Below are 11,291 nucleotides of genomic sequence, written 5' to 3'. Positions count from 1 at the left end.
CGATTGCCCAACCCCCAAAAAGGACAAGTGTGCCGCAGCACCAAGCAGTGCTTTATCAACAAAGCGGCTAAGAGCACACAGAGGCCATGCAGGAAAAGCCAGATGCTACAAAGCACAGCTCCAGCTGTGACTCATGCCTTGGTACCGGTTCCTTGGGCTGAATTCCCAGGAATTCCTCCTCCTTTCAGAACTGGCAAAAGGAAACACTCATCTGAGGGCATTCCCGAGAACATGTGGGACTGGCTTCTTACTCAGCATTTACGCAGGACAAATTTCCCTTAAGTCACGGGTGTTTTCCTAGGGGAATGCTGCCTTCATCCAAGGCATATTAACACCAAATTTTCAGTCACGCTTAGTTTTAATATACTGATACAATACTACAAATGTAAATGTATTATAAAGGATTCTATTTGGCAGCGAACTGAATTCCCTGCTGCTTGGTGTAAGGATAACGCTGCCCCATCTGCAAACACGGGATGGTTGAGTTTCCTTGCAGTTTGCTAATTAATTGGCAGGAAACCGAACATTTCTCCAGTGCCAGGGCTTCATCGCATGTTTCTAGAAAATATTTTGACAGCCAGCAAAAGCAACCTTTCTCCAAATTATTCAGTTAGCTCTGACTGTAACACAATAATGAAAATGTAACATGAAGTCCATGTGATTTTTTCACTTTTCTTTGTAATGTATATGAAAAACATAAAGTACAGATATTTTAAAGCAGAAACTTGACTTTCTTCACAGCAAAATCAGCATCTTAAGGGTGTAGAATATAATTCTGTACAAGTAAAAAAAAATATATATATATTCCCTCAACTTCTACACAGATTTTTTTCATTGTCCTAAATCATTTGATATTTACAGTATTAGATGAAATAGCAAATATGCCAGGGACCTGTATCATAAACAAGTGCTTTACCCTTTTCTGTCACACCAGGGTCTTCTGTGCAACAAAATTCTATAAAATTCAGTTGTAATTTTAGAAACAGCTAACAGACTGTTTTATTATTCCTAGTAGTTTGGATAATTATTAGAATTAATTACTAGAATAATTAAGGTGACAAAGTAATGACTTTCCACCTCAAAAAACTTCATTGAATCACAAGATAATTCATGTTAGGAGAAGCCTCAGGAGGTCTTCAGCCCTCACTCTGTACTTCCAATATTTGATTGCCCTTACAGAAAGTTTTCCCTTGTACTTGATTACAACTTTGGTTGTTTGTATTTGCACCCATTCTCCTAATGAAAGGCTGAAATATTCTATCATTTATCAGGAGCCTCTACCATGAGGCTCCTGATCCATCACCAGGCAACTGATGGTCTCAACTTGGAAGTTCACCATCTTTTCCTTTCATCATCTTCCCATTCCTGTAAATTCTTCCACACAAATTATTCATTGCTGTGTCCTTTAACCGAGACCTGCTAACACAGGAGGCTGCTCTCTATCACATTGTCCAAAGTCTTCTCTTTTTGCTGCCTCCACCAGTAGCACGTGGTGATTTTCACTTGCCGTATTTCAGGCACTTGGGCCAGAAACCCTTGTGCACTAAGGCTGTGTGAGCACATGGAGCTCCGCATCGTACATGTTATGATGCACACGCATACACGTACGCACAGTAAATACTATTGCCAATAATAACCAAACATAACCTGGGACTTATTTTTGTACTGGTTTAAGGCTCTTTCCTCCCACTTGGTTCTATCAGAATGGTAACACAGACATAACTAAACCAATCCAAAACAGGCTTTCTTTCAGTCCACTTTACCACACCTGACAGTGATGCTCTGGATTAACAAGTTCTGTCTCTACGCTGCCAATAAAAGGGTTTTCCACCACAGGGGCAGCCGGCGGGCAGCAGTTTATTCGGTTTCAAGCAGCTGGTTTTGCACTCATCAGCTCATCCTGAGAGTATAAACACTGGCTGGTGATATAGATTTTGACGACCGAACATTTTGATCTCTTCGAGATCTTTGCTAAGGAAGTTCCTGTTCTACACCTGCACAGGTACGCGGCTCGTGAGGAGGGACGCGCTGCTCTGCCTCCTCCGGAGCCGCGTCCTCGCCACCGACGCAGACACAACACCGACAGAGGATTCCCGGGCGTTTCTTCTCCCGCTGCTGCCGCCGGGGCTCGGGCAGGCGGAGCGGGGAGAGCGGAGAGCCCGGGGGTCGCCGCCGGCGGGGAAAGTCCCGCTCGGAGCCGGGAATTCCCGCAGCGGCGCGGGGAGGACGCGGCGCTCCGCGGCTTTCGCAACGCGGGGCCGGCGCCGCCCGCCGGCCCCCGAGCGACCCTGGCTCCGCCGGGACCCTCCTCCCCCTCAGCGCCCCTCCTGCAGCCCGCATTCCCCCCGCTCGGCCGGGACTTCCCCCGTGCCCGCCGAGCCTCCCGCTCGCCCCGCTCGCTCGCCCCCAGGTTTCTCCCCCCGCCCCCGGTGCCGGTTCTCCCGCTCGCCCCTGCCGGGGTTCCCCGGGCAGCGCTGCCCGCGGGGCCGCGTCCCGCACGGGCTGCGGGGGAAAGAGCTCCCTGCACGCCCGGGGTTCTCCCCCCGAAGGCGGAGCGCCGCCCGGCCCGGCCCCGGCGCAGGGAAAAGCAGCGGCACGGGCGGGTCCTGCGAGCCCTTAAAGGGAGCGGCCGCCTCCTCCCCCGGCGGCGAAGGCGGAAGAGCGAAGCCGCCGCCTCGGTTCTGCTCCGCTCCGGGGTTTATGCACCTGTCCGGGCTCCCGCTCGCCCTGGAGAAGGAGGAGAAGCGAGCTGCCCCCGCCATGTGCTCGGTAAGCGAGGCCGGCAGCACGGACCCCTTGGTGACCCGCTTCAGGCAGGTGGAGGAGACGCTGGAGAAGCTGCACAGGGAAAACAGGATCTTGAAGAATAAAGTGCCTCGGTACAACGCGCTCTGCACCTTGTACCACGAGTCCGCGCAGCAGGTGAAGCACCTCCAGCTGCAGCTGGCGGCCAAGGAGGCGACGATCCGGGAGCTGCGGGGCAGCCTGGCCCGGCAGCGGCAGCCGCAGCCCCCGGCGCCGGGCGGGGATGCGGCGGCGGGCGCGGAGCCGGCGCGCTCGCTGGTGGAGAGCCTGCTGGAGCAGCTGGGGCAGGCCCGCGACCAGCTCAGGGACAGCGAGCGGCTCTCGGCGCGGAGAGTGGAGGCGCTGAGCCAGGTAAAGCGCGGGGAGCGCTGCGGCATCGCCGAGAGAGAGAGGCGCTGGGTGCGGGGGTTCTGGCCCGGAGCGCTCGCTCCGTGCTGGGAGCAGCTGGGGGCGCGCAGGAAGCGGCGCTGACAGCGGGGCGGCCGCGGAGCGGCGGGGGCTGAGCGAGGCTTGAGCCCCTTCCAGCGATGCCCGCTCCATCCCCGGGTGCCCCAAGCAACTCGCCCCTTTGGGGCCAAAGGTAGCGCCCCTTGCGTTCAGTTCGGAAAGGCAAACCCTAAGGTCCTAAACCAAAAACTGAGCGTGGCACTATAGGTCTTCATGCTAAGTTCTTCAACTATTCTCGCAAGGAGAAAGAAGAACGGTAAAAAACTCCTTGAATTTATCAGATGCAATTTTGTTCTCAAAGAGAATCAGCTGCTGCCACGAATTTTTTCTATTGAAGTGTTTCGTTTGAAGTGCTCTTAAAAATGGATTTTTCTATTGACAGGGAGGTAGCACGTTCATATTTGAAGAAGTAACTGACAAGTCTGGATTGCGTGGAGGTAGATTAGGGAAATCAGTCTCTTTCTTGACAGAAAAAAACCCTGAAAACTGCATCCCTCCCCATCCAGCACAAGTGCTGTTTTGGTTACTGTCATTAAGACTTTCCCAGGTTCAGTGTGAAATGCTCAAAGATTTTTAAAGCATTTATTTCTAGAGGAAGCTGCATGAAGTAATTTCCAAACTGAGCAGCAGTACTTAAAACTGAAACAAGTGTTTTTGTCATAAGTAATCTCTTGACCTAATGCTTACACAAAACATTTTCCATATATGACACTCACCTAAAATACATTTTAAAAAGTTCATGTTTGGAAATTTGTTAGATAATCTCACTGACCCTTTGCAGACAGATGACAACCTGTGGTATCTGAACATATTTGAAAGGCTGATGCTGAATATCTTTAAAGGGGAAGCGTAGCATTCAGCATGACGCTAAAGAATTTAAACTTCAGTAATCAGAACAAGTGCTGTTTATTTATGTCAGTGTTAATATTCATTACTTGAAAGAATGAAATGCTATGCCCAATCACAACACTGATATTGGTACTAAATGATAACCAAATTTTAAAAAACCCCACATTTTTGTGCAGCCAGAGGCCAGTGTGCTGGCAAAGAGTGATCCCAGTGATTTACAGCTCTGTTAGCACTCCTGAGAACTGGGAGGATAGAGCTGAGGTTGGAGCTGTCTCATGGTCTGCACTGGCATCCAGAGATCCTCGATGCTGGAGGAGCAGTGCTGCAGAAGTTTCTGGTACCGGCATCTGCTACTCGAGGGTGTGTGAAAAACCAGCTTGTTTGTTTACAGTCAGGACAGGTGCCTTTCAGGAGCATGGAATTACAGGTGGTTTGCAGCAGTCACAAGCAAACCTCTTCCTTCTCAAAACACCTGCAGAGGTGTTAATGCAGTGTGGATGCTCCCACAGGGCTGTGATAGGACAGAGAGATGCAGAAACAAGGTACACAGTTGTTTCCCAGGGCTGTGTCAGACCCCCTCATGTACCTGGCAATCAGTTGTGGCCAAACTAGAGCCCCTGCTGCCACATGGGGTTTATTTTCTGCTTGCTTGTCCTTACCATTCCTATCCAGGAAAGTTGCTCGGTGTGCTGCCTCTGCTTTGTCCTTGTGACAGTGCCAGGCAGTGAATACACTTCACAGGGTTTGATGACTTTACAGTTCCTTTATTTCTTTTGAGGAAAATCTCTTATCTGGTAGCTTAGTGTGCAGGACCTATAAGTATTTTTCAGTTTCCACAGTTACTCATCTTAAATTACTTTGTTTCTTGTTATCGTTGCTGCTGTACAGTCATAAAACCTTCCTGAATTTTTGCTGCTTGTTCATCCATTCTACTGATTATAAAATGCTTGCATGGCTCCCTGAGCAGCTCTTGATTGATTGATTCACCAGTTCCAAGGTCTTGTGATCATACAGAAATAAAAAGGATTTAGTCTACTTTTAAAGTACTTTGCAATGAGTACAGAAGCAATAAGGAATTACTACAATATTGAAGTCAGTCTTAGATATATTTTGGCTTTTGAATTTATTTTGCTTTTAAATAACTTCCCCTCCCCCCTCTGTTTAGGAAGTGCAGAAGTTGAATCAGCAGCTAGAGGAGAAAAATGGAGAGATACAGCAGATGATAAATCAGCCTCCATATGAGAAGGAGAGAGAAATCTTACGACTGCAGAAGACCTTGGCAGAGAGGGAGAAGGCTCAGGCCACCAGTGAAGTTCTGTGCCGTTCCCTCACTGATGAAACTCAGCAACTTCAACGCAAATTGGCATCCACAGCAGAAATGTGTCAACATCTGGCAAAATGTCTAGAAGAAAAGCAGAGAAAAGAGAAGGGGAATTCAGATGACCAGATACCTACAGAAAGATCTAATCAGGTATTCTTACAGCTACTGTGTGTGTGTCTTTAAAGTCTTATTAGCTTCTGAGATGTTAATTACAATATGATAGCTGTAACTGGGGAATGGTGAGAAACAGCCCTTTGAGTAATTTCATGTAGGGTGTGCAGACTGCCATGGCAATGGTAAATACTTCTGCCTATCTAAAATTTAGGGTGAAAGATGTTGTCTACCACTTCAACTTTGGCCATCTCATCATCAGAGGCTTTTTTGGAGAGGAGAACTTGAGAGGTTTCATCCAACCTCAGCAATTCCCTGATTACAGTTCTTCCCTCAATAACACAGGAGACAGCACCCACCTTTTACCACCCCTGCTTCCGTGCAGCACTAGATGGTGCTGTGATTTTGAAGCTGATCTCTCCTGATTACTTGTTTAAGTATCAAAATCACAAAACAAAGCAGAGATATTTCAAACTGGTATTTATATTAAGAATTCTGTGACATGTGATCTTCTCGGGTCAGGATTTGGCTTTGCACACGTAGTACAGACCTACAGAAAAGTTGGTTAGGGGAATGTGAGTCAAGGTGTCTTACCATTTTGGTTTTTTTCCTCTGGGATTCCCCCTGGCCCCTGAGTGAAGGGCAATGCTTCTCTTTGGGAGGAATGTTTGAAAAAAAAGCTTCATAAGAGGACTGTGTCAGAAATGCTAGTGCAGGGCACAAAGAGACCCCTGGAGTTTGGTGTGCTTTGCTAATGGCTGTTGAGGCTTCAGTTAAAGTAAAGGTAGATCATTGTTCTGTTGTTCCAGAAGTCCTGATGGCTGAGAGTCATTATGTAATTCATTAAAACACCATAAGGAAATAACATCAGCAGTGCTGCCTCTAGTAACACATCAGAGCATCGAGTAGGGTGTTACAGACAGTTCTCACGAAAAAGAATAATTCTGACTTCTGCTCTTACTGCGACACCGCGGTAACGCTGTTGTTCACATGACCACTCATCTGTGCTGTTGTGATGAACTCTATACACACTCATGTCTGCTTTGTCAAACATCCCAGAAGGGTTCCCAAAGAAAACTTTACATTAAAGTTACTTGTAAGAAATAGGGGTTGAGTAGATAGAAGAAAAAAGGACTTTTTAAGGGACTTGAGGCATTTGGCCTTATCATATTTAACGTGTAATTGATAGACAGGAAACTTGATTGACTTTGATATATGCAATAAGAAGCTAACCTTGTGCAGTGGGGACTTCCCTCTTGAAGAGGAGAAATTTCAGATGCCATTACTAGCTGATTCTAGGGAATTTTGCACAAAAGTGTTCTATATTACTCATGTACACCGGGGTTTTTTTAAGCAGATGTCACAACTGTAAAAAAGAGGTATCATTTTAGTCAATTATTTAGCAAGCAGGGTTTTTTCCCCTCAGTAATTTCTTCCTAGTACTGGCCAAAATTGACAGTAATAACAAAGCAAGACGAAGGCATATCTGTGCCTTTGTCGTGCATTCTCCCACTTCAGATTAGTAGTTTTGCAAGGAGTTTGTGTAAACTCAAACTCTGTTTTCATGAGGTTTATTTAATAGCAGTACCACGGTCATAAAAAACTAGATATATGGCTTATTACATAAACCATAGTAAGTAATCTACACATTGCTTTAAAAAAAAAAAAAAACTTCCAGTTAACAGCACAGCCAAACAGCCTCTGAAATTTTTTATCTTAAAGTAACACCTAACTTTATCTGAAAATTACAGCTTTTAGACAATGAAGCTTCACTTCAGGCTCTTATCTGCAACCTACGAGAGGAAAACAGGATGTTAAAACAAAAAGTAGCTCACGTGAGTACTTTCATTTCATCACAGGTTAATATTTGTTATTAGATTAAATTTGGAATAGATAAGGTCTGGTTAATCTAATTACGTGGCAGTTTAAAGCAAGACAGTTTTTCTTAGTCCTTTCAACATGGCACATACTTTTTGTTCCCTTAGCTAAGAGCAACTTCTTGCATAATTTTTAACACGCTGGGTTTTTGTTGTTAAAAACACAATGCAGACGAAAATTTCCACGTCCCTTCCACGGATGAGTATTGCACCCCAGAAGAGCAGCACTGTGCCCGGGGTGAACACCAGCCCCTCCCCTTCCACTTTATTGAACACCGTCCCTTTGGACTGGGAGATGGGAAGGTTGCCCACGAAGAGTCTGCACAATCATCTCCTGCTGTACAGTGACTTACCCACCCTCAGGGCTCGAGTCAGCAGGTTACATTATCCCCTAGAGAATTCTGGTCCTGCGCACACAGCCAGCCCGTGAAAGCTTGGAAGTTTGTGTCTTCCTGCTCTTCATGCCTCTCCCGGATAAACTTTCAGGTGGAAGATTTAAATGCAAAATGGCAGAAGTACGACGCCAGCAGGGACGAGTACGTGAAGCGGCTCCACTTGCAGCTGAAGGAGATGAAGTCCCAGCTGGAGCAGCACCATGGCGGAGCTCCAGCACAGAGGAATTCTGACCTGATGCACAAGGAGATATGCCGGTTAAACAAGCTACTGGAAGAAAAAATGAATGAGTGCATAAAAACCAAGAGAGAACTGGAGGACTTGAAGAAGGCTAGCGAAGGAGATAATGAGCGCATACAAATGCTGGAGCAACAGGTCATTACGTTTCTTTTTCCTAGAGATGGGAATTCTTAGTTTCTTCCCAGACCACTGAAGTCCAAGGGGGGAAAAAGGGATTTATTTTTTGGACATTTTGCACGTGTCTGTGCACATTTGGCTATATAGATACTTAACAACACAGATTTAAAGGAAACTCCCTGCTTAAAGAGCCCCATGCAGTTCTGCTGGCCTTAATACAGAATATGAAAGATCTGTAAAGGAAATACAAACACCTTTGAAATACAGATACGATAGAGAAGATATACTGAGATTCTGGGAATAAGTAATAAAGGAATCATAGTCTCAGCTTTTCAATCTAACCTCCCAATGCTCTAATTTATAAAATATTAACATAATAATTCTATTTCAGGTCCTGGTTTATAAAGACGATTTCACATCTGAGAGATCGGACAGAGAACGGGCACAGAGTAAAATACAAGAACTTCAGGCAGAAGTTGCATGTCTGCAACACCAGCTAGCAAGAAGACAGGTAAGAAAACAGCATGCTCCTTTTATAATTTAAGCATGCCAACAGGAGTTGGGATTAAAATATACTTTTAAGTATATTTTTAAATTATCTTAGTATTTCTAAAACAGTTTCAGCTCAGTGCAGCTATCAAAAACTTCAATTGTTTCGTAGTCAGTTCTGGTGGAGTTGCTTCCCAGGTCAGATGTAATACCCCTTTCCAGTCCCTTTTCTTCTACTTTTGGATCAACATGGGAAGGGTGAATTCTTAGAAGGCAGAGGACAGCCATGACTCTTGGCATCTTTAAAGTAGCACACTGGCCGTATTCTGTGTTTTCTACAAACCTTCTTTACAATATTAACACTGCCAAAACTGATCAGTAATTTATTTACAAGCCCTCAGATCAATATTTGAGTGGTGTTTCAGATGAAGGTGATAAAATATCACCCTTTAAAGAATGGATTTTTATTACATCTTTCTCTTTCTAGGACTCAAGAGACACAAGCAGTCATTTCAGAGTTCACGCTGGTAACCAAAATCATTTGTACGTTCAGACGAATGTTGAGCACCTGCGAGGCAACAGCCCAGGCCAGGCAGGCACGAGAAGAACAAGCTCACAGTCTGAGCAAGCCTCTCCTCCTGGGGACAACGGCAACTTGGGGTCTGAAGGCAGAGTACAGGGTGAACTCAGATGCCCTCATTGTATGAGGTTTTTCAGTGATGAACTCAGTGATGAATTCCTCAAGCATGTTGGTGAATGTTGTCAGTGACCACAGGATGTGAGGGGTGTAAGTCAATCACTACTTTTATAGACATAAAACTTGCTTTATACATATCTCCTACAGTCCTAAAACAGAGTAATTCAAATGGAGAACTCTGGGGAATTAGGAGGATGAACAATATCTACCTCTTGCTTGATTTTGCCTTCTCTTGGACTGTGTGAAAGGCTTCAAGAGAAAGCAAAGTGTTTTTCTGAAGAATTATTTTTGACAGCTACAAGGAAGGCAAGTGTAATGGAGATTCTACTACAAACTAAACTGAAACCTACGGTGGTAGTTTAGTTTCAGAGTGCAGCTTGACTTCATTTGGGTCTAATTGTCTACCACAGTCTGATGTGAAAAAAAATTACTCAAGTTGAAATTTTCCTCCTCTTCCAAAAAATGTAGGCTGAAGAACAGGAAGGAATATTTGGGCAGAAGACAGGAAAAATCTTGTTGTGCTTTGTCTGGATTAAAAGCGAAAGTATTTTCTTGACTCTTGAGGCTGAACCTTCAAACTTCTCATCTGAAAATCCTTCTGTTTAACTGAAGTCAGAAGTGAAGAAAATGTAAAAAGGCTGGTTATTGACTAAAACTAGCCTGCTTTTTTTGCACAGAAACGAGGTACAGGGATATTTATATTGTCTGTGCCATAAGTATCTATCTTACAGATTTGTAAATGTGTATTTGTGTAATTATTAATTGTATTACTATTTGACCTAAGGATTATTTTTATAATAAAAGTGATCGTGCATTTGCTTTACTACGTTAGTAAAAGGGTCAAAAAAAATCTCTTGGTGTAAGTATTTAAATGTGAAATAGTAACTATACTAAGGGCTAATTAAATGTCATGGTTTCAGATATGAGTTATTTCATTACTTTAGTGATAACCAGCTTCTCAGACTATTTTCAAATATGTTGAAAAAAAAAAAAAAAATCACTCCATCTCTGAGTGGAAGATTGACATTTCAGACACACAGGAACATATTTAACCCCCTACCCTGCCACACACGTGACTATGTCAATGCTAACTTAAATTTCTTCTTATCCTGTCAGCACTGAAGAGAGCTTCAAGCAATAGCAGGGGACTGTTTTGAGGAGTGTCAGCAATTAAAGTGTTCAAATATAAGAGTGCCACAGGTTTTTGCAGCCTTGGCTCCAGGTGTTTCTCACTGTGTCAGAGCAAGAGTTAAGGAAGGGACAGAAAGTAAAGGCCTAGTGCAACCACGACACTTCACAATTAAAGAAAACTCACTTTGTGTAACATCACTCTTGTCTTCTGCTTTGCTTCATTCCCTTTTCCACACGTCAAGAGGAATGTGGATATTTTTCTGAATATTTCCTTTTCAGGATCCTGTTGTAGCCCCAAAGGAAGATGATGGTTTATGCCACTGTTTTAGGTGGGATATTACCCAAAGCAATCCTGGGCCATTGCAAGCATCAATGGTTACTATTAATCTAATCTACAACAACTGCAATCCTGTGATTCACGACCAGCTTGTTCTTCCCAACAGAACATGCACAAACATACAGAAGGGTTTTGGGGTTTTTTTCCTTTATTGTTTTTTTTTTTATTAGTGACCATTTTTTTACATTGCCTTTTAAGGTCTTAAGAGATCAGATTCAGCCCAGAGAATATAAGCTGAGAAACACAATTAAACTTCCTGTGGCATAAGCTAATCTTACTTTTTTGATTGTGCTCATTAGACAAGCCTGGTTTACAGTTTCAGTGTACATCGATACGATAATGCCAGTGATTGATGCAGCAAAACAGGGACTTGATTTTTGGACTGATTCACACCAGAAGACACTTAAACAAACACAACAGTAAAGTAAGTTAGGCCTTGACAGTACCTTTTTGAAATTGCATTGAGATGATGACTAC

General features: G+C 44.4%; 1 protein-coding gene across 2 annotated transcripts; it reads left to right on the top strand.

Annotated features, from left to right (window-relative positions):
- Window positions 1–2,657: 2,657 nt before the first annotated feature.
- On the top strand, window positions 2,658–10,331 carry TNIP2 (TNFAIP3 interacting protein 2). 2 transcript variants are annotated; one of them, XM_040065858.2, is made up of 6 exons: window positions 2,658–2,769; window positions 5,267–5,572; window positions 7,285–7,368; window positions 7,897–8,178; window positions 8,552–8,671; window positions 9,137–10,276. In XM_040065858.2, exons 1-6 carry the CDS (start codon window positions 2,701–2,703, stop codon window positions 9,416–9,418), a joined length of 1,143 nt encoding a protein of 380 aa, XP_039921792.1. In that variant the 5' UTR covers window positions 2,658–2,700; the 3' UTR covers window positions 9,419–10,276. The 2 variants fall into 2 exon arrangements, with proteins under 2 accessions (XP_039921792.1, XP_039921791.1); XM_040065857.2 differs by having other exon boundaries at window positions 2,659–3,156; window positions 9,137–10,331.
- Window positions 10,332–11,291: the final 960 nt, after the last annotated feature.

This window comes from Hirundo rustica, chromosome 5 (assembly GCF_015227805.2).
Source record: "Hirundo rustica isolate bHirRus1 chromosome 5, bHirRus1.pri.v3, whole genome shotgun sequence".
In the NCBI taxonomy this organism is placed as follows: domain Eukaryota; kingdom Metazoa; phylum Chordata; class Aves; order Passeriformes; family Hirundinidae; genus Hirundo; species Hirundo rustica.
Note: the sequence above shows the minus strand (reverse complement) of the source record. Positions and strands in the feature narration are given on the sequence as shown.